The sequence below is a fragment of the Lepisma saccharinum genome, chromosome 13 (genome assembly GCF_977018435.1).
Source record: "Lepisma saccharinum chromosome 13, izLepSacc3.1, whole genome shotgun sequence".
NCBI lineage: Eukaryota > Metazoa > Arthropoda > Insecta > Zygentoma > Lepismatidae > Lepisma > Lepisma saccharinum.
In genome coordinates, this window is record NC_139241.1 from 52,526,943 (window position 1) to 52,551,384 (window position 24,442).

General features: G+C 37.9%; 1 protein-coding gene across 3 annotated transcripts in view; it reads left to right on the forward strand.

Annotated features, from left to right (window-relative positions):
• Positions 1-8,530: 8,530 nt before the first annotated feature.
• Positions 8,531-24,442, forward strand: part of LOC145997285 (dosage compensation regulator mle-like) — a 144,314-nt gene continuing 128,402 nt past the window's right edge. The window contains exons 1-3 of one of the 3 annotated variants that reach the window (XM_083134175.1): positions 8,531-8,648; positions 17,845-17,954; positions 19,737-19,912. In XM_083134175.1, coding sequence (XP_082990301.1) covers positions 17,876-17,954; positions 19,737-19,912 — 255 coding nt within the window. In that variant the 5' untranslated portion in view covers positions 8,531-8,648; positions 17,845-17,875. Of the gene's footprint in view, positions 8,649-8,695; positions 8,715-17,844; positions 17,955-19,736; positions 19,913-24,442 lie in introns of those variants that run through there. The other 2 variants (XM_083134176.1, XM_083134177.1) reach the window with 2 other exon arrangements.

Consider the following 24,442-nt stretch of genomic DNA (forward strand, 5'->3'; position numbering starts at 1 on the left):
TCTAAATAGGATAAATCTTTGTTTACATTCAGCAGTAGTACAAAATAACAGCGTGTTGTCATGACTGGTATGGTAGAAAACGTTTAAATTACGCATTCTTTTTAAATATTGCGAATGCGATGTGAATTCCAGGTACTCTAACAAACGTGAAGCTGTACTGAGAACGAAGCATTTAATTATGGTAGGCAAAAATAACACGGAAAATGCAGACGAAACTATGTATACGCACTGGTTGTCCAGAGCAGTGCTGTATCATCTGCACGTCATGTTGTAACTGGTGTTCTCGGAAATTATTTGAAAATAAAGGAATTGAAATTGACCTGTACTTGAAAACCTGGGACAGGAGAAAATTGCGAACATATCATTGCAGTTCTTTCTCGAAAGAGAAAGGCTGGTTTAATAATAATATCACGATTTCATGACCAGGCTATACTCACTGAAAAAGGACATCGTACTGAATGAAACAGTAACATTAGCATGTCCACTTCTTTTCTGGTTACATTTGACATTAATTCATTCTCAAAAAATATTCATCTTCTCTCTCAATCGACTTGCACCTTTTCCAAATTTCACACATACGTAATACCGGTAATACATGGACGCATTGGATAAGACGCTTCATGATTTTTCGAAAAAAATAAAAGCTTTATTTATAACGTACAATTTAAAACATTACTTTCATGGTAATATATATTTATCTCTCGAAAAATAAAGTAAGCAGACTCGTGCATTCTTCGTAATTGCCTTGCCGAATTAGTGTGTTATATCCCACATACCAATCTTCTGTCAATTACGTTTTCCCTGATTTATTAACAAAATTATATTTGTTGATTCCACGGGGTGGAAACACATGAAAACTTTTAATTTTTTTTGACCCATAAAACGATTTAGAGAGGAGGAAAAAACTGAACAGTAGACCTTACTCTCTCGCATATTCCCCATACTTTAAACGACTTCAACACAACGTATCCTACTTAGAGTACTTCCTGAAAATCCCACCAGATGGCATATCGGTTAATTTTAATCGCGAATAGACACTGTTTGTATCACTATTTGCTACCTTTGCCTTCTGAAGCTCACTTGAGAAAATTGGTGAAAGGTCTTAAATGTCCTTATGGCGTAAATTCCCTTTCCATCGACGCTATAACACATTTTTTTTAGTGAAAAGAATGAGAATGAGCGTAGCGGAATGCTGATTTTTGATGAACTTAAACTTAGGGAAGCAATTCAGTTTAACTCGAATTCCTTAAAAATAGACGGCTTTGTTGATTTGGGAAATCTTACTCCAGACGAAAGCAAGAATCAATTAGCAAATCATGCTCTAGTTTTAATGTTTGTTCCTTTTCTGTATAATTGGGTTCAACCCATAGCAGTATATGCTAACAGGAATGCTACCCCTGGTGACATTCTCACAAAAATACTTATCCAGGTTATCATATATTTGGAAAAAGCAGGGGTCAGAATTATTGGTTTTACATCTGACGGGTAGCCAATCTAACAAAAAGGTATGGAAATACTTGGGAATTTCCGGAAACAGAAACAATCTTAAGTGCTCTATATCCAATCCAGCTGACTCTAGTAGAAAGCTTTGGGTATTTTCAGACGCACCACATATATTTAAATGCATAGGGAATAACTTCCATGATAAAGTGCAGGTGTACTATAATGGTGATATTGTTGATTATTCATTTTACAGAAAAGTGTATGAACATGATTCATCTACTGAATTTTCCGGTATGAAAGCTTGCTACAAAGTGACCTCTGCTCATTTGGATCCTAATTCATTCCAACGAATGAATGTAAAGCCCCTATCACACGGAACTGGATTTCTAGTTGGAATGCCCTAGTTGGCGATGAACTGACTGTCGAGGTAGAAATTATGGCCGCCTGGCTGACTGCTTGACTGGTTTTGAGGAATAGGACAAGTTCTAATTGCTACTAACTTCTTCGACTAGATTCTGTGGAACAGCCAATCAGAGCAAAGTTTGGCTATGTGAAGATAATCTGTGAGTTTGCAAAGTAGCCTTTTTTGTCTGTGGTTTCCGCGTGCATACAGCGCGAAAGGCATGTTTACAATTGAAAAAGCTAAAATATTCTTCCATACTTGTATAGTAAACGTTGTAAAGTATGTATTTTATCAGCGCCGTTCTTCTCTACCTAAAACCTTTAATACGAAGCGATATTCCTCTCCGTTGAATAGTCATCGTATTTTAAAAGTGTGAAGTGATACGTTGTTTACATCTCGCGCGGCCGCCATTATGGGAACGGAAGACTATCGACAAGTACGGTGTAACAAGTACCGTGTGAGGCGAAAACTAGCAAATGGGTAGCCAGTCCAGCGTCAACTAGAGCGTTCCTACTAGAAATCCAGTTCCGTGTGATAGGGGCTTAAGACTCGCAATGCAGCTGTTCAGCAGATCTGTGGCTAATGGAATAAAATTTTATCTGAGTATTAATGCAGATGGGTTAGAAGGCAGTGAAACAACGGAAAATTTCACAAGGGACCTAAACTGCCTGGTTGACGCATTAAATTCATTCACTCCTGCACAGGCACTATATAAAGGATCAGAAGCACATACAACTTTAGTAAAATGGAATGCTGTCCTTAGAGATAATCGAAATTCCTTCGCTTCAGAAAAAAACTTTAGAGTCCTTAAGAGTGACTTTAGAAGTGTCCTAATATTTGTGGAAGAACAATTACAAGTACGTTTTGACAGGAAAATTTAATCAAGATCCCCTAGAACGTCATTTTGGTATATTGCGGTCGTTCACTTATGATGATCATCCCTCCACTGTGGATTTTCTGCACTTACATATGCTGCAATCAATTTGCGTACCAGCAAAATTGCTTTATTTTCGGGCGGAAACTGTGAATACAGGACTGAATCTCCTCTGACGTCTTTTGTTAAACAAATGCGAACTCTGGCAAGATCAACCGAAAATAAAAATCTTTCGGTGAAGAAGCAAGCTGAAAATAAAATAAGGGAAAAAATTTCCATTATTGAAGATGAAATTCAAATACCGGACTGGGAAAACAACATACCGAACTTAAATGAACAAAGTGTTGGTAAAGAATACTTGGCAGGATACATAGTGCGGTATATTTCAAAAGTGACGGATTGTAAACTGTGTACAACTTTTCTGCACGGGGAACCAACTAATGTACCTGCCTCACTTAAGTTAATCCAAGACTATGGTTCGGGCGACGGCTGTAAATACCTTACCTATGCATCGTGTTTAAGTGTTTATGATGTGGTGTTACGAGTGGAAGAATTTGTTGCAGAAAAATTATCATGTGCTAATAGTTTATGGGGTGACATATTTTTTGAGTGTTTGGACAATTTAAATATAATTGCTGTAAAAACTTCGCAATTAGGATGCTGTGAAGATCATGTGCTGCGTACGCTACCTAAACTCGTATTTTACTATCTGAAATGTCAATTTTTTCTTCCGCACCAAGAAAGCAGCAAAATCATATCGGAAATTCTCCAAACGTAAGTAGCATTCATTTTTGTTTCATATGTAGTTAGTTCAACGCGAGCAATTCCGCGCCGTCTCAAACGTCACTACTGCCATCTAGGCGGTGGACCACGGCAACTCAGGGAGTGCGCACACTATTCCTTCTATACGCTCTGCTTCAAGTATGTACTTTGCACTAGGGATGGCCAAACGGATCCGAAAATTCCGGATCCGAGAGTTTCGTATCTCAATCCCATTATAATATTACCACACCTTAAAAGATATTATGATCCTCGATTACAAAGAAAATTTTCATTAGTTAGTCCTACAAGAATTTTTTTCAAATGTTGTTCCTAAAATACTTTGCTACGCATCGGCTAACACACTCGTGCACAAAAATAATCTTACTTGTTTAACAAAAAATGTCAGAGGTGATTTTGTAAATGCCATTGAAACGAATATGTGTATTCATTCGAATGTATTGGAAATGGAAACACACATAAATGTGAAATATTCCATTCCAGGATGAAACCTTTAACACATATAACAAGATAGAAATTTTATACAAAAATTATACAATTGTTCTACAGTTACAGTTTTAAAAATTAAAATAAAACATTATAATATATGCAGTGTTATATAATGGACATTTCCACTCAATTTTTTTTACAACAATTTTAAAAACTACACCTTGGAAAAATAACCCCTGCAAGTTCTCGCGTTTCTCTGCGTCCAGTTTAAGGCAGAAACGAGACTTCCAAAGTTGCGAGGCTAGCGTTGCGCTGAAAACACGCCGCCGCCATGTTACTACGTCACTCCTTAGGGAGAGCTCGTTTGTCGTCTGCTTCGAGCGTCCAGTTCCGGATGGGTAGCCCACGGTGAGCGAACACGTGCAGCAGTTTTACAAATTTGTACCGATTTAAATAATGGAAGAAGGAGCGATAGGAGAAAGGAAAGCTATGCTTTGTAATGATCATTCTTCTATGAAATATCCGTGCTGCTCACGTGCAAGATAATTGAAATGGTTCAGCTGCGTGTGTGTTCTCAGGCCATGCGAAAAAAATTGCTTATAAAATTGGTTGCTGACCAGACACTCAAAAATATTTTCTAAACTTATATTTATCGATATTTACCGTAACCTATGTAGTGCAAAATAGGAATTTTCACATTCTTCACTTTATTTATAAAGCCTATTTAACTTTCTTTTCCATAAAGCAATTTCAGTTTGTGTTCCATTTCTGTTGTGCAAATTATGATCAAATATTTTTGTGCAGATAAGAGAAAATACGCTGAGATTACATTAGTTGCACAGTACATATCTATACTTAGTTTATGTATAATCATTACAAGGAAATAATGTGTATAACCATGGGCGTATTTAAGGGGGATTCAACGGGTCCAACCCCTCTCTTTTTTTGGTTCACTAAAATTACCAGTTTCCTTGTTCTATCCGCTTGTTCATAAAAAATTCCTTCGGACTTATTTCATTCTCTTAAATTAGAGACGTATAGGACAGGATACGGATGGGAAGGAAATTTCGTAATTCCACACACCAGATGGGACTGCAGACCAATATCTGCAATTTCCTGATAGTTTCGGAATTTCTGCGATAAGAAACTGCATTGAGACTGTCAAATCAGTTATTTTTTCCCCCTCGAATCATATTAAAGAAATTTGGTTCTTAAAAACGTAGTGACACAAGATGAACAGAAAAGTATCAATACTAAGTAGCGTGACTTCCTGACTACAAACACACAACTTTGTCGGGTCCAACATCCCCTCCCCCCATGCTGCCCAACAAGCTTCCGGCCAGCAGTGTCCTGGATTTTCACTTACGAAATAAAGCAACCCTAATCATACCAAAAGTTGATCCATCCCTCCCCCCCGTGAACTATATATACGTCCATGTGTATAACAATATCCCATACTGAAATGGTACGATATAATTATTTTGAATTTTGTACTGCGAAAAAAACCGCATCATCTCGTTACCCCGAACTCATTAATTGGTTGGTTCACAACTTCACCAGTAAGGATCTTATCGAGACGAGACATGGCAGCCTTGGTCTCGTTCTCGTTGAGAGTTGTAAATGTCTGTCTCTTGTTTATTTGTAAATGTCTCATTGACAGTCTCGTCTCAATTTATAAACATCCGTCTCGGTTTGGGAGGGCAATTCTCGTTCTCGTCTCAAGTCTAGAAAAATATAGAATTAACACGTATGCAAAGGCTTATCATTATAAATACAAAAAAACTTTCTTTTTATTATTTTTATTTTGACTCCTCGTTTCGACGGTACAGCCCTCGAAAACTAAATATTATCCTGCTTATATGCAAACCAAACTGCAGATTCAGAATTACGAGGAATGAACTGGCGTTGTAATTATTATACACAAAATTCATGATTTATCTGAGGAAGTCGCATGTTCCAGATTTGACTCTCGACCTGGGCATGACTGTTTCCTTGTGAGTGACATTTCATTGAACTGGAAATTGTTACATTGTTAAATTGTTACATGGGAGGATGTTTGCTCGAGACTTTGGGGACAGCTAGGGGGATGCTTCTATTGTTAATGTTAGTGTTGCTCACGAGACGAGGCATGTTCCGTCTCGTCTCATAAAAGGAGATGGGACAAGTGAATGTTTTCGAAATGAGATGGGACAGAAGAAAAAGTTCGTCTCTTATCATGGCAGCTTGGGCGATACTTAGATTGTGCAGTTGGTGGTAGTGTGTGTGTGGGGGGGGGGTGTACTCCTGCATCCCGACTTCGAATACTGCTTGTAGTTATTCATCTTCATTGTAGCGATTAGCCAAAAGTGGGAAGAAATGTGATGTTAGAGATGATACATAATAAATTAACCATGCGTTCTCATCGTTGCGGTTAAACAAAGTGAACGGAAAAGCGACGTAAAAGTAGGCTAAATACAAAAATTTGCAATATATATATTAACTGAAGAAAACTGCCATTTACTGCAGGAAATTTAAAAACTCACCGTACCTTTTTATACCGTATCACCTCTTATATTGTAGAAATTGGCGTGTAAACCAGTGTGTTCTAAAAGCATTATCTTAAAATTTGTGAAGAAAATATTATGGGGAAAATAATTGTAATTCCAGAAAAGGCATTCCTATAACATTAAGTTCTTGCCAGTCAGAACTAACCTATGTATTCGCAATGAACAAGGCTGTTCACGTGTTCAGCCATTGACTGTTACAAGGTTTGCTTTGTCACCCTAATGGGAAAACACTCTACTGAGTGGCTGAATTATGGTAAATACTACTATACTGCTAGGGCATAATTCATCTCCAAGAAATGGAGCACAGATTTTTGCACTGGAAGTTGTAAGATACTTTGTTTTACACAGTAACAAGTGAATTTGCTGTCGATTCCGCGACTCATGCTAAGTTGACGGGACGAGCAGAAGCCCCGCCTAGACGCATTTCTAAGTGATGACGTCAGAGGACCTCCTGTCTGTGGAGAGGACGTTTTCAAATCCGTGACGTAGTAGGTGAATTTCAGCGGTGTTTGAAGGCGTGTTTCTCGAGAACCGAAACAAATATCGCCGAGATATTTTGCACGTCTCATGTTTGTGTCATTATCTGTAAAATGAATGGATTTAAAACGTTTTTCATGTCAAAGTGGAAATGTCCATTACAAAGTGTAAGACTAACAAGGGAGGTTATCTAAGTGTCCCCCTCCGATTTCCATGAAACTTGGCAGGCGTATAGTGGGGCCCAAAGGAAGAAATACGTGTTTTTTTTTTGTTTCAGCTAAAAAAATGTTTTAGGGGGCAAAACCCCCTCAAATGTCTAGATGAGGACAAATTAAAGTAAGGATCTGACCCCTGTGTACCTCCGAATTCCATGAAACCTTGCAGGTGTATAGTGGGGCCCAATGGAAGAAATACATGTTTTTTGTATCAGCTAAAAAACTGTTTTAGGGGGCAACCCCCCTCAAATGTCAATATGAAGACAAATTGAAGTGGGCATTTGACCTATGTGCCCCCTCCGATTTCCATGAAACTTGGCAGGTGTATAGTGGGGCCCAAAGGAAGAAATACGTGTTTTTTTTTGTTTCAGGTAAAAAAACTGTTTTACAGGGCAAAACCCACTCAATTGTCAAGATGAGGTCAAATTGAAGTGGGGATCTGACCCCTGTGTCCTCCTCCGATTTCCATGAAACTTGGCAAGTGTGTGTATAAACGGGCCCAAATGAAGAAATACGTGTTTTTTTTGTTTCGGCTAAAAATCTGTGCTAGGGGGCAACCTCCCCTCAAATGTCAAGATGAGGACAAATTGAATTGGGGATCTAACCCCTGTGTTCCCCTCCGATTTCCATGAAACGTGGCAGGTGTATAGGGGGGCCCAAAGGAATAAATACGTGTTTTTTGTGTTTCAGCTAAAAACTGTTTTAGGGGGCAAAATCCCCTCAAATGTCAAGATGAGGACAAATTGAAGTAAGGATCTGGCCCCTGTGTCCCACTCCGATTTTCATGAAACTTCGCAGGTGTATAGAGGGGCGCAAAGGAAGATATACGTTTTTTTTTGTTTCGGCTAAAAAACTGTTTTAGGGGGCAAAACCCGCCTCAAATGTCAAGATGAGGACAAATTGACGTGGGGATAATCTGACCTCTGTGTCCTCCTCCAATTCCCATGAAATTTGACAGGTGTATAGAGAGATCCTATGCCCCCTGTTTCTTCCCATGCCATATTTACGTGGTTTCGGGGTCAGATCCCCACTTCAATTTCTCCTCATCTTGACATTTGAGGGGGAGCCTCTATACACCTGCCAAGTTTCATGGAAATCGGAGGGGGAGACTTAGACCTCCCTTGTAAGTGTATTAATTAATTACAAATCGCGCACACACACTATATATATGTGTGTATGTATGTATATTATATATATATGTATATTAGCATGTAACAATAAGTTCCAAAGAAGCGCATGTGGGATGGCAAAACGGATCCGGATCCGAAAAATTTTAGGATCCGGATGCCACCCAATGCCTTACGTTTGTACTGCCCACCCTAATTTATCATTATCAATATTTGGTTTTTGGGAGGGGGGGGGGGAAGGAAATATGTGTGCGTACAGGGAAGTTTTGTACCTAGAGAAGAGAAATTGAGTTTTTCTGGTTGTGGCAACACTGTGAAAACATTGAACAACTCCATTAATGTATCATATCGTAAGTAAGTTAATTTGCCGGCAAAGAGTAAATTAGTGAAAGGGGAAACTGTATTGTTTTTTTTTGTCAAGTACACATTATTTCAATTTTCACTTTATTGCTTGTAAAGTATCTAAACAATTTTTTGTGCAGATCTGGTTTTCTGTCATCCCTTGTTGAATTTTTGAACATTGTTTTGTTTTTGGTAAAAATTCAACGTTCTAAGAAACTATCAACATGTTTTAGAGTGGAGAAACATATATGTATACATGTAGTTACGGCGGGGCAGACTTCGAGTAAACTTAGAGTGAACAGGTTGGCCGCATAACGATATACATAATTTGCACCTCTTGATGAATTTTAGGCTGCAAATTGTCCTCTTGTAAATTGTCGTAAAGATTTTGTTGCCCCTCCTTTATACATAAACGCAATCATGACGTGTGTCACACATTACCGGCGACTCGTAAATGAAGTTTTTGACATGGACCCCTGGGGCTGGTGACCGATCGTACCCCTCGAAAATTCCAACTTTTTCCGGTAAATTTCTCGTATCGGACAAACAAATTTCTTCAAATTTACGGGAGAAATTACTTACCGAATGCAGTTTCTTTCCAACCACTTGTTTTTGCAACTGAAGAAGGAACGTTTTCGCAAATGGTTTGTGGGGCTATGTGTCAATGGTTCGTGGGGCTATGTGAGAATGGTGTGTGGGGCTACGTATATTTTTTCGAAACCAATCTTTAACTATTGTAACTTATACGTGACCCTACCTAACCTAACCTTACCGGAAATGGTTTGTGGGGCTACGTAGGTATTTTTGGGTGCAGTGGGGTAGAAACACTGCATGCCGAGTACGGTAGTGAAACTGTGACCGCCATTTTGCGTGTTACCGAAGGCAAAAGGAAAGAAAACTTACTCGATATTTCGCAAATATAGCTTATTTCCGTGAAATAAGCGAAATGCCACATTGAGCAATGTTTCTCAATGCAGAATACGTAAGTACGAATATTCAAATTAAATGAACTAGCAAATTTCAGCCGTTTGTCCGATACGAGAAATTTACCCTTTTTCCTTTCCAATCTGCACATTTCGATGTTTCTAGGTGCCCGAAACTGATTTTCACATGTGGAAACCACAAGTAAGCGAGATATTTATCCTCGAAATGTGATCACTGCACGTTCAATTCTTCGCATCCCGGAACACTTTTGCCACTTATTTGAAGAAATTTTCGTCATACACGCAAGAAATCAACGGCGAATATCGAAGGATAATGCGTAATTGCCATCACCATGAAAAGAAAGTAAATTTTAAAAAATAACGTTTGCTACACTTCACACATTTCTTGTTCTTGCAATTCACGAATGTACACGCAGGACCTCTATTGAAGAAATCGTAAATTTGATATATTGTAGAACAACATGACAACTTGTTTGGTTGCATACTTTCCACTCGCGACATTCACTTCAATGATATTTATGCTAAGAGAACCAAACCTAACAGGCCTAACCTAACAATGTAGGTATTCCTCGTGCATGACATCATAAATCATACCTCATAAAATCGCTTAAGAAGCATCTGTGCATGCTAGAATGCTAGAAACAACGAGAAACGTTTATATGAATGACAATCAACGATATTTATTCTAAGAGAACCAAACCTATTAGTAACAGGCCAAACTGAGGCTGTTAACCCACTGTACCCCCTCGAGAATTACGTTGATTGGTAACGGTTCCGATTCTTTTATGATTTTTTTTTTAAATTTTCCTAGAAGGAAAACTAATTCTCGTAGAATTTTGGCAATCATTGTCACCCAAAATTTAAACCTTCCTTAAAGGGTCCAAGTTCCTTTTGTTTTATTGCAATCTCATTATGCTATGAATTTTAACATGGTTCAATTTTGATTTACTTCTGTTAACACATACTACAGAATTTTAGCGATTACTTAAGATTTTGTTCAATATATGCTTTCATAGTTAGGTTAGGCAGGCCAGGTTTGGTTCTCTTAGCATCAAAATAAAGTCCCTAAAGGTACCCTTCACCCTCTATACCCCCTTGAGAAAGTGAAATATTTACATGGTTTGTGAAGATTTTGTTGTTTATGAACGTTTTTAGTATTTTTAGCTCTCGGAAATGTGTTATTGTGAAGTAAAGTACATCTGTTACCTTAACATGTTACTTTATCATGAAGCAGATCCTGGCCTACCTATCCTGACTACGAAAGCATATATTGAACAAAATCTTTAATAATCATTAAAACTTCGCAGTATGTGTTCACAAAAGTAAATTGAAATCGAACAATCGTAAAATTGCATTGCAATAAAACAAATGGAACTCGGCCCTATTAATTATTTTTTTAATTGACATATTTTGAAGTTCTTCGTAATATAAAATTGGTTCCAGCATGCAGAAAAAACAGGGATATTTGATCTGAAGGTATGGCCCACGTAAGTAAAGACCTCCCACTTTGGAGTACTTTCGCTGCTTTTTATTAGTAAAAATCGTTTATACACTAAAATAGCAAAAGAGAACATCGAAAAATTGCTATAAATTCCATACCTAATGATGTAAAATTTTAGCTGCTGTTGTGGAATGGCGTGTTTGAAGCTATATTCACTTTCACGAAGCGTTCAGGCTGTTCTGCTTCACGTATAGTGGTTCCCAACCTTTTTTGGCTTACAAAGTCCTTTTTAGAATAAATTTCTATGGCGGATCCCCATAGGCCTACCGTACCCTATGTCTTACAAGTTAATGGTGTTTAGAAGTAATGCTACGGGGTGGAGGAAGACGAGGTAGACAGTAAGAGAATGGAAATTAAAGAGAGCTTTTGAGCGACTTCTGTATTTTGTTTTGGTAGGTGAATCCCGCTTCACAGTGATATATAGTTGAGAAAGACAGATGTCAAATCTATGAGGACCTCATATTCCGCTGAGTTTGAGCTGGGAAGTTTTTTTGTTCATGCTGAATACATTCAGTGCCCATTTATAGTCAGCTCACTTTTTCTTGAGCTGTTGGAAAATAATGCCAAAAAAGTGTTTCAAACCTTCAAGATGCACCTGAATATTTTTCTGTATTTTTGTTGAACCTTGATGTTATTTTCATTGAAAAAGCTTGAAGCTATCAATATCTTCCTTTTCCACGGACTCCAACCAATACATAAGTTTCCTCTTAAAAGAAGACATTTTGGCGTTTGCATCAAGAACTGTGGCAGTTTTTCCTTGCAATGGTAGATTCATTTAGTTCATTTTGCTAAAGATGTCAGCCAAATTTGCCCGTTTGCACACCCAGTCTTCATAATTTAAAACCGTCACCAATAGAGCGTTAAGGTCCATCAAAAATGCTGCTACCTCTGCATGCAGTTCCATCAAATGTGTCAACACTTATCTCCGAGACAACCCCTTTACTTCAGTGTGGTAGCTTCTTCACATATCTTCACACATTAGTTTGAAGAGCCTGCTTTTAAGATGTCGTGATTTTATATAGTTTATTATTTTTATGGCATCATTCAATACTAACATAAGCTCAGAAGGCATTTTTCTCGTAGCTCGTTGTCTGTCCATCTCGATCGGAGGCGCGAAATTCAACTTGGGAAATTTCCGTTCAGAATGTAATTTCTAGTATTCTTATTTTGATTCTACTTTTTGTTTCTTAATCTTTAATTTCATTAAATTAAACCAAAAGGTTTTCTATTTGTTTCTCTTTTGATTATTTTGCATTGCTTTTTTATCTTGTGTGTTAATTGCAATGTGATCAAAGGATGAACTTAATATGTGGATAATGATGATTTAATTTATTTTACTTCACTTTTCTACCACTTTTGGCTAATTGCGAAAACAAGGATGAGTGATGATGTAATGAAACTGATGAAGAGACAGTAACAAAGAATGCCCAGGCTGGGATTTGAACCTGAGGCTCCTGCCATTATAGCATGCTCTGCTAACCACTCTACTATGGAGGTGGGTTGTATGGATGATAAGATGAACACAGTGACACAATGATGCCTGACCAATGTTCAAACCTGGGACAGGGTTCCTACGCATCCTGGAAAACCTGGAATTTTAAAATATTCCTTCCAGGCATGGAAATGTTATGAAATTTCACATTTTTCCAAGCTGTACCTGGAATTTTGGAGATAGTCCTGGAAATTCCTTTGTCCCGTTTTATTTGTATGAATTACAATAAGTTTTCATTTAAAACAGGCCAGTGTCATGACAGTGGTTTAGTTACTTATGTCATGTTGCTGTGTACTGTAGTCATAGTTTTGTGATAAGTTTTATTTTTGTGATTGAAGTATAATATTGCTCAGAGGTAGAAAATATGATGATAATAATAATGGTTAAAAAAAAGGGCTTGCTATCCTAAATATTCCAAGTTTTCCAAGGATATTATTCTTGTTTATTTGTAATACAAGATGGTAATTTTTTATAAACTTATTTATACTTGTGTTTATTTTTTCTACCTTTGTATTGTTTCTGTATTATTGTAAAAATTAAATAACCTTCATTATACTAAGAAATGAAAGGTGTGGAAAGGAGCAGGTGTAGAGGAGTTGGGAGCCTGCATTAAAAAAATTTAGAACTATTTTTTTTTAATAAAAGAAAATATGTAAGAATGTGTATTTTGCCATGCTTACTTTCTACACTTGTCCTGGAGCAATTGTAGAAAATCCTTGAAAAGTCCTGGAAATGTCCTGGAAAAAATTGCATGATTTTGTGTAGGAACCCTGTGGGATCTTGTCTATCTAGTGCATTATACTCAACACTCAGTGAGGAAGGCTAGCTATCTCAACCTTCTCAAATTGAGGGAAGAAGCAGAAACTAGATATATCAGCAAGATTGAATCACTCTCTAAAAATAAATATGGTTCATTCCACGGGAACTCGCCCAATTCAAAGAAAACAAGTTGCTTCATATTTTTTTTTACTGATAGATACTTGGTCCAATGTGACAAATATGTAATTTTAGGCTTGTCCAACAAATATTTTGAAAGTTGTAAATTTTTGAAAATTTGAAGATTTTCAGAAATTGGGTGCAGGAACGAACACACCATGTGACACAAAACATGTCATATCTTGGAAACTATGTGGAGTATTTTGATGATTTAGGTATTGTTGGAGAGGAGAAGACAGTCCTAAAAGAAAATGAGTATATTACCACTCTTACCTACTGAGAAAGTAGAAAAATCTATAAATAAGGTTGTGCTGAAAAAGCACTCCACTTTGGGTAATTGTTTGATATGGAGTCCCAGGTTTTACCATAATGAAAATTGTTACAAAGTATAATCAATACATGTCAAACATAATATTAAAAAAAATCAGAAAGGTAATATTTTTCATTATAAAAATACCACAGGTTTCAGTATAGGGTGTATGAACCAATTTTCCACTGGCAAATTACCACTAATATGAGTACGCACACATAATATTGTTAGAAGTTATAACAATTACTGTGATGTTGATCCACTTTTAGTTCACAGAAATTGTACTAAGACCAGAATTTTTGTTCAGAATGTATAGGAGTCTGTCCATACCAAATGTTCCAGCACTGGTTGCTTGAGCACTTTGAAAATTTTCAATATTTTTTGTTGTTCTAACACATATGTAGGGGTAGTTCAGACAGACATTATTTTTCTAAAACTTGACTTTGTTTTAAAATGAAGGCTATTTTTTTTTTGTTCCATGACTTTGGGTATTTTTGACCTTTGAAGATAGTTGCAATAATTATGATCATGGCCGTATTTAGAGGGGGGGTTTCTAGGGTTCAAACCCCCCCGAAACCTCTGACATGTTGGATTAATTGATGTTCAGAAACCAAAATCTGTAACAAATTTTCAATTGTTTTTTCGAAGCATCACAAAAATACAAGGAGACAATGTTGAAACGATCGAGCTAGAATTTTCATAAATATGGAATTCTGAAAGTTGAGTGAAACAGGATTTATTCTCGGAATCGCAGCCCACCGGCGACCCCTCCATTATCACTTCTGCTGTCATCTTTCCAGTGTTGTTCCTGCGTCACAAGGAATATACAATGAAGATTCCTTTATGATTGTCCCAAAATTCCCTTTCCAGCTTTTAAATTCCTCGTCCGATAAAGTCGAAAATAAATCCCCCTTGATAGGAGTTCAAACCTAGTGCCTCCAGATTCATAGCGCATTACGTTCGCGATTGAGGTTACAATCCATGCACCAGGCTAAGCTTTTAAAGAGAATAACTGGTTCCACACTTTCAAAATTCCAAAAATTTAATTTTAAAGTCAAACAACAAAACTTTATGACTAAAATTTCCATCTAACTTTTAAAGTTTTTTCTTGAAGGTATCTAAAGTTTAATGACGAAGTAAAATAATTGTGCATTTCAGTACACACTGTATGAAACGTAAAAAAAACAAAAATAAACTTATGCTGGATATTCACTCATCTGCTGGATTGAGTAAGCCCCCTCAAGGATATAACAATAATATAATAATAATTATTATTAGTATTATTATTATGGAATAAAATTGTTTTATTATTATGACATTTTAATTATTATTGTACAATTATTATTATTATTATTGCTATTATTCAAATTTCTGGTGACGCCCTGGGAACAATTATGAATGAACCCCCCCCGAAATTTTTTTCTGCCTACGGCCATGATTATGATAGTATTTCAATTAATAGTTAATCTTAACTTGTTAATGGGTAAAGAATATATTTCACAGTATCTATTTTAGTAGTTAATTTGTACTATTCATCCTTAATACTTACCAAAAGGAACACATCCGTAATCTTAATAAAGAGAATTATGCTAAAATTACGCATTTACTATAAAAGCAGTAACTTATGGGTGGGGGGCAACTTGAGTAGACTACCGTGGGGTCCCCACCTGTCTCGTTATGACCTTGAATTCAAGTGACACCGTTCCTCTGAACGAGGAGCAAGGTCACAGTCCTTGAAGCTATTACTAGCTTGCATTCCCAAATGACTATGAGCATTTCCCATTGCCACAGTTGCTTTATTGCACTGAAGTCAGTGCTAACAATGCCCAGCAGACGACAGAAGTTTTTAACAGGAGCTACAGTAGATTAAACATGCTGGCCTTTCTGTGCCTCCACTGGGTATCGGACTACGTGGTACTTTTACCTTACTGTTGTCCACTGATACACTACAGTCCTGATTAACCGAATTTCCGGAGTCCTGAATTTCCAAGTTAACCGAATCGCTAAAAAAAGCCATTACTCGTGCACGACCATGTTTTACACGGGAGCACCGACGATGCACTTTTGTCTTTGTTATGGTCTAACAGTTAGTTATCAAAGAGTAAGTTCATTGTTATGATGTGTTAGCTGGACTCACCCACCCCCCCACTATTTTTAGCATGCGTGCTGTGCTGAGTTAAATGACTAGGAATTATTGTAAGCTTTTTGTTTATGCCTACACGTTCAAATACATATGTACTGTATATAAAAATACTGTATGTACTGTATATCAAAAAAATTTATTCCGGTTTAACCAAATTTTCATTCAATGAAGCACCATCGGTCCCATCAAATTCGGTTAAACAGGACTGTAGTGTAATGGTACTTGGAAACAAAAACCACATTAAGTAATTGAGAACGTTTATAAAATTTAAAGTACCATGTTTAATGTGGTCTTTTCCCATTATTATTTATTGTGTACCTTGATAAAATAATTCAGGAATGGGAATATTTAAAAAAAACAGGCATATATATGTATTGAAGTGTGACTCGATTTAGTGACGGGGATAAAATAATTCAGGAATGGGAATCTTTAAAAAAACAGGCATATATATGTATTGAAGTGTGACTCGATTTAGTGACGGGGATCGCTGGAGACACAAGGATGTAGCTTGAAGAAAAGCGAGAGGTTAAGTTTAATTCATTGGCCCGCCTGGCCGAGAAGAGGGAAGATGAAGAAGACAGAGCTCTCTCCACACTTACCTGGTCCAATCGCCGCTGGCTACCCACAGGACCATGCCGGTATCGCCGTCTCGTCTCGCCTCGGTCGTCCTCCATGATTCAACTCGCTCGGGGTGCTTACCGTGCTCATCCGGATGGTTTCTGTGATCTATGATAACTGTGTTATTTTCATCCCAAAGGCGACGTTTTATTCCCTGTCATAATGTGTTGACCCTGCAGGTTTTCATTCCTCTACCACCGGGTTGATTACCTTTATCAGGCAGCCGAACCCAGTAGCGACTGAGGAATGTTAATGCTAGGCCAGTGGTATGCTAGGTATTGCTTGCACGATTGGGTCAGTGTACTGTGTGAAGAGGCGATGTTCCGTTTGCTCAGTTTCCCTCATCAATTTATATATTGATGGAAATACAATATTACAAACAGTAATATTTGCAGATGGCCAGGTATTGATGGCAGCAAATGAAGATGATTTACAAATTTCTGTTTTCAAACTTTAGTGGCAAAAAATTGTATAAAACTTCCTATAATGAATATAGTGATGTGATAAAATATCAGACTTTGTACATTTGTCAAACCATATTTCACAGTTCGAACACCAAAATGATGTAGAGAATAATTTAATAAAATACATTAAATGGAATTTTGAAAAACAAATGAGAAAATAATCCAAATTACGTACCATAACATAATTCCAAACTAGCTATTCTATATGGTAGCAAATGTTGGACTCCTCATCAACATGATAAAACTAGAATTAGTTGTTCACAAATGAGATTTTTGTAGTCTTTAAGTGGTGTATCCTGTACGAGACAAAATAACAAGTGAAGAAATCAGAAATAAGTGGAAGGTCGAAGCAGTGGTGGAAGAAAGTTATAAAAAATATATTAGATAAAGTGGAATCAACATGTTCTAATGATGCTACATAGCTGTTTACTTATTTCTCTTGTAGTTTATGGTTATTAAATAAGTCTACAAGAAAAACTGTGGCTGTTTACCTCTAAAATTTTTAAATTACAGGCCAAGAGGAAAAAAACAAATTTAGGAAGACTATATTGCCAAAGGATTGATTAAACGGATCAAAACGGGCTTTGGTTACCCAGACATGCATATCATGGTACCAGGGAGGTGCTTTAAAATGTTTATAATTTTCAGGATATTCAGATTCTGCCAAAGTTTTGGGCAGCACTTTTAGACTCTGAATAAGTATGAGTGATTAAAATTGAACAGTTACTTTTTTATGCGAATACATTGGTATCAATATTGGCTCATCCCTAGTTTTTATGTTAATATTTTTGTCTTTCCAGATAATTGCTACAGTTTTTACTGAAGACCATAATGGGAGATGTAAGGAAATTCCTTAGTGTATGGTGCAATAAGAAAAACCTGAAGTATAGTTACGATGCATTCCTTACAGGTAAAGATCTTTTCTTAAATTTTAGTTGTTCATTTGTAAATTTGCAGTGTTAATTCAGGGTGTCTACCAACCAGGAATTCATTGAGTTCCAAGGAATTACTCATGTAATTTTGGTGCCAGGAAGTGTACACGAGTTTTCATGGATGTGAAAAATGACCATATTTAATTCTTTTTTTTTTTTTTGTGTGTGTGATGGGCCTACAGTTTAAAGTTGCCTCCCGTATAGCACAGTGGTAGCGTCGTCGCCTTGTAATCATAGTGGTTCGGATCCCACATTAAACTGTAGGTCCGGTCCCGATTAGCCTTACTGTGCATAAAATGGACTTAAAACACCAACTCAATCAATCAAAAAATACAGTTTAAAGTTGGATTCAAATCAGTTTGTACTTGGGATTGACCCTGGCATTGCTTGATTACAAGGTGACAGTGTGTACCAGTATGCAATCTGGAACATCCAGGGACCCAGCTAGCCTCGAATGTATTAGTACCTGCATGTAAAAATACTCACCTTTCTTCCACTATGGCCAAGGTGAATGTGTGAGACCACAACTCTTATGTACCTTCATGGCACGGTGCAGTTCACAAGGTGTACCTTTATTGTGATTCTTTACAAGTACTGTGCCTAGCGTAGTCTTCCCAGTAACCTTGGATCTCATTACTTGTTAACATATTATTCTGTATAAGCTACTGTACTCCACAGAAGCCTAGAATACCATAGTGAGTGGCAACTTTAAAGGTAGTCAAAAAATTTGTGCGCTTTCACCATAACTTTCTTTAGATCAGTCACACTGCCTTCAGCGTTCGCATGCTGAAAGGTGGTACTCTTGTGGTAAACATGGCCACTCTACCGTCAGTGTGCACCAAGGAAGAACAGAGATCAGTGATCCTTTTCTATGGTCTGATGATGTGTCTGGGGCTGAAATTAATCACAGGCTTTCAGTACAATACGGAGATACTGCTCTACCGTGTAGAAGTGTGTATGAGTGGATTGAGAGGTTTAAAAATGACCGGCCGAGTGGGAAGCACGAAGCAGGAGCAGGATGCCCATCAACCTCCACCACTGGCGTGAAGATTCAACAAGCTCGAGAGATGATTCTGACAAACCGGCAGTCACAGGTCAGCAGTCTGTAAGATGGCATGCTCTCTGCAAATTAGTCATCAGTGGTGTGTGTGCCCAAGAAGGGGGGGGGGAGGTTGTTTGGTTGGACCAAGTACTAAAAGGAAAGTGTACATAACCACCTCCCCTTTCGAAAATTCTGGACATGCCACTGTTCTGCATGCGAAGTAATCCACGACAAGCTTCCGATCACTGATCTCTGTTTTCCCATGGTGCACACTGCCAGTGGAGCGGCAATGTTTACTCTGTAACAAAGGAAAGAAAATTGGAGCGATTATGATAAAACATTGGCCACGTAACTACAAGAGTGCCACCTATCACCATGTGGCCACTGGAGGCAGTGTGGCCAACCTAAAGAAAGTTATGGTGAAAGTGCAAATATTATTTGTCTTGCCCTAGTACAACCGAAAGAAAAGTGTAAATGGCAACAATGTGTCAGGTATCAGCATCCTCATGGCGCTACATTGTCATTCACCATCAGCTGACTTTGTAACCTTCCTTTCTCAAAGTATAGAGTTATTTTTATCGCATGTTTCACACTTTTACATTTGCAAGGAGCTGAGATAATCACATTTTCTGGGGGTCTTGCAGTTTAAGATCACCCTGTACATTTCGTGCGCATGTTAAAAACAATAACTTAATGCATTTGTTTTGTTTATTCTCAGAATCAGTTGGAAAGAAGAGAACCTGTTTTGAGAGCATCTTGAAAGTAGAGGGCTTTGACTTTGTGCCAAAGGGGTTTGGTAAAAAGAAAAAAACGGCGAATGACGATGCAATTAAGAATTTTTTCCAGCATTATGTGAAACTAGGACAGATCGATCCCAATGAAGTACCAGTACAGGTAACAAATGGTTTTCTCCACTTTAGTTACTTTGAACTGAGTTACAGTCAAGTCTATCTTTAAAACAACCTGGGAATAACGTTCCTCTCGAAGTAACAATCTTTTACCCAGTAACTGAAAAATTTCGGGGGGGAGAGGTGAAAATTTGAAATATATGTTGCAGTTATTTTTGTCACTGCATTGCGAATCTTTTCGTGAACACTGTACTACATGTTGATGGTACAACATTTAAGGCCACTATCTCAGATCAGAATACCAAGGATAGGATGTCTAGATCCATACTTTTTTTTTTTTTTTTTTTTTTTTTTTTTACACATCTTAGGTGTATACTATTTAGAGATCTTTGCGTTTCATGTACACAGCACCCCTCCACCAAAATCCTACAGGACTTAACATGACTAAATTAACAATACATTTCTTTAATTGCCTAAAAACCCTGTTTGTACAGTCACTTACACTGCTGCGGTTTAATAATTCCTTTGCAAGTCAATGGGTTTGCAACAACCCGGAAGTGTACCTGAGTAACCCCTTTTAACCTTTAGTGTAAGTTTAAAAATAACTTTTTTAAGAACCATCCTTAATTTCCACCACAAAGACTTGAGACCTTCTACAAATCTGACCGGCAAAAGAAGCAATCAAGGGTACCAACGTCTTTGGCCTTTCTCTTTGCTAGTTTCTGTCATCTTCCAGCCTGCATCCCGAAATTGGAAAATTATGAGTGATACTGGATGAAGCATTCTCCTTTGTTGAACTCTGTACCTCCCAGGTGATTGACATAACCGTAGGTGTAGGATGCCAAATGGATTTTTTTTGGGTCAAAATGTGGCTACAGAATTGCCCAACCCAAGGTCGGCATTTTTCCCTACCTCCAATAACACAAGATTGCAGGTAGATTTCAAGAGCATGCTCGTCTGATTGGCTGTTTTGAGCACCTGCTGTGATGCATGGGAAATGTAATCTTGCATGTGACCAGTCATGCAACAGCCTGGGTGACAAAAGAAGAGTTCTTGCTGGAAACTACAATGGCCCTGGTATAGTGGTTGTTCATCGAGAAGAGAAGACCACAGTGAACCTGCCTTTGGAACCAGCAGGGGCTGCATTTCTGAAGTTTAGTCAGTATCTTCCTGCAGCATGCAGAGAAGGTTCTCCATGTATCTTAGAGAAAATATGTAGGGCATAAGTTGCCAACACTGACAGTAACCTTGATCCTTAACCTTCATCCTTACTCTTTCCAGTAGCATTCATTCCAAGTGCTGCACTGAGTCTTGTGTGAGTCACATGCTCTGAAAATGCTGGGCCGATAAAGAATCCTGCCAAATGCAAAGTGCAGGCTGTGATACGGTTTCTCCAGGAAAAAGGTGAATGTTCAGCGGACGTTCACCATGAAATTGCAGCACATCTTGGGAACATTATGAATCGTCAAAATGTGAAGTGGTGTCGTGCCTTTGTTGACAGGAAATCGTGAGTGCGCTTTGTTGGCTCACACACCATTCAAGGTCCTGATCAATGTACTGGCCATGTGTTACTTGCCACAGTGTGATGGTAGGCCAGTGCGCAGTTCACAGTTTATTGAAAATATTGACTAATCAGTCATAACAGCTTGGGGGAATGGGGGGGGGGGGTATATTGGTATATGGGAATTAAGTTTTATTAAAGAACAACTTAAAAATTTCCAGTGTTTAGCTGTTACAGTATGAGGTCAATCTACAGGTGTGCGTGGTATTGTCTTCTATTCTCTTGTTTCAAGCACCTGCTAAGTAATCATTTACTTAATATAATTTTGCCGCAAGAACTGCTCCAAAACAACCAAAGGACATTTTCAGTGCACTTTTTGCATATTGGTGTTGGGGTTTATCAAAATCAGTCCAAGTTCCAGTAACGACCCTTTTCCCAGGACTGTAAAAAGTTGTAAAATTGAGACATGACTATGTAAAATAATTTATTGTATGCAGAGGATATATGATGACTAAGCCAAGCATCAAGTTAACTTTGAAGCAGGTTTTCGCATATGTAGATCTAAACGTGCACGCAGAATATAGTTCCACTGAGACGGGTTCTATTCTGACAAAATAATACATCCATTAGCAGGTATGTACTTGATCGGCTGCAATCACTATGCAGACGAACTTGGATCTGCAGATTTGTCAACTGGAATCTCCATTATGTTGAAGAATCGCTGAAGCTCACGAGCGAGTCGAGCGAGACTGAATACGTTGCAGAGCGCGTGGAATCCGCGATACCAGTCTTGCACATCCCACTATTTTAACCCCATGTTTATTGTGATTAATAATCGTGCTATACAGCGGCGAGAATGGCTGAATCGAGGTATCCTGTTATTTTGGACTTCATCCGAAGAAAAAGGTTTTTCAAAGTCAAGCATGATGTTTTAAATGTATATTCCTCCTTACTACCGCAACAATATCAAAATAAAACAGGGCGTGAGGTGATTTGCCGTCAATGTGCGCAGGAACTGTATCACGGGTGTTGAAGGATTTGCCGTTTGAGTTTAGGAAGAGGGAACAATTGTTTGTTGTGTGACGACAATAAAATCTCTGCGGTATTAAAATAATTCACGGTGAGAAGAAACATGTTTATTATTTGGACGAGACGTGCATCAACTTGGTAGGGGACGGGGGCCGTACATTGAATCAAACATGGAAGGATACCACCATGCAAAACCACCGCCAGGGCTTTAGAAAGGGGGAGGAGGAAGCTTATTGTTTCACCCACTGGCAGCAATGAAGGCTTTGTTGAAGGTGCATGTTTACTGTTCCGTGCAAAGAAAGAGAAGGGTGATTATCAGCAAGAAATGGACAGATGAAGATTTGAATCCTGGTTTAGTGAAGTGATCCATAAATTGAAACCAAACAGAGTAATAGCAGCAGACAGTGCACTCCATTATATATATCACCAATATCAAATCATACTTTTTTTGGTGGTATAAACTTGAAGTGCGTGTGTGTTATAGTAACGAATGTATTGCGAACGAAGCAACCAAGTTTTTCATAAATGTATTTCTTTCTAAACCAAAAACAATAATTTGTCATTAAATTCAAGAGGGGCCTATCCTTGTTTACTTTTATCTTCTTTTTTTTGTGCTTGAAATATACACACACACACACATGCTCTCATGTTTCGAAGATATTTCACAATTTATATTAAGTAATGACACATTTATTAAATAATCTATGAGCAGAAAGTACTTTAAAAGTGTTATGTTTCAGGAGACCAAAAGAAGCAAAAATACATTCAGCTTGACATGCATGCGGGTTTTGATGTGTTGTGCGGTTGGCAATACTGCAGATTTTCTCAGTGTCTGTGATGAAAGCAGCTCGGCGGTTTATGCAAGACTGGCACGGAAGATTCTGAGCTCAGTTCTCGCGTGGATTGATACATAAAACCTGCGACAAAGTTAGCTTGACATGCGGCTTAGGCTGAAACCCATACTGTTATCAATATTGTAAATGAAATGATATGCATGTCTGAAAGCAGCAGAGATTTATCACTGATATTAGCTCATACTTTTCTAAAGTTTCAAGCAGTCTGCAAAAATTCAATGTAGTACTCTCTCTCCAGGTCTAATTATTCCTGTAAATTATATAAAATTTGAATTTTTTATTTATTTTGCACCAGTGTTGTGTGTGAAAGAAAATGAATTTTCTGATTAAATGAAACTATTGTAATATTCCAATGTAATTCTTTAATATTTTTTATCAAATCTCTTCTAAATTGAAGCATATAATTGCAAGAGAATACAGTCAACTCTCGATTCTACGACCCTCTCGAAGTAACGACCCTTTTCCCGGGAACTGTGAAAAATTTAGAAACAAATTGAAAAATTGAAGGAAATCGGCCGAAAAATACATTTTTTTGCACTCGTTTTATTCTCACTCATTCCCTTCTCGAGCACTCTACCGATGGCAAGTGGGTCTGATCTAAAAATAGACACCACCACACCAAGCTTGAATGATATCCAATAGCACTTGACCTCTACCCTCCCCAAAGTGTGCCAATGTTACCCTGCACCAGACGGTCGCTACCCAACACGCTAGGCTTTTTTTGCCATTCTGATTTCGCTTTCTCTTGGATACGCAAGAAGAGAAGATCGAATGTGCTTGGATATTATTTTAAATCGACCTTGACTTGTTTCCTTGTCCTAAGAGCTGCTGATAACTGGATTGGGGGGGGAGCAGCCTGAAATGACTGTGCTGGCCTTTGTCTATGTATATGGCAGGTCAAGTTCTTTCGTCGATAAATACACCACCTTGTGAAATTAGAGATAAGATTGCAGGAATGTTCCAGAATACAGATGCTTGGTGCCTGGAAGTCTGGACCATCTGTCCAGCTCTGACCTAGATTTCAGAAGGTCCCCGTGAGTGAGCAACTCTTGGCATTGTAGCCAACAACTTCCGGTAACCGCTTTCATTCAAAATGCGTTCTTTGTTCCCTGTAACACTTCATAAAAAAGCGAAACTGTTAGAAAAGATCGTCAACCCGCTTAATGATTTGTAATGCAAGCTTCCACAAAAG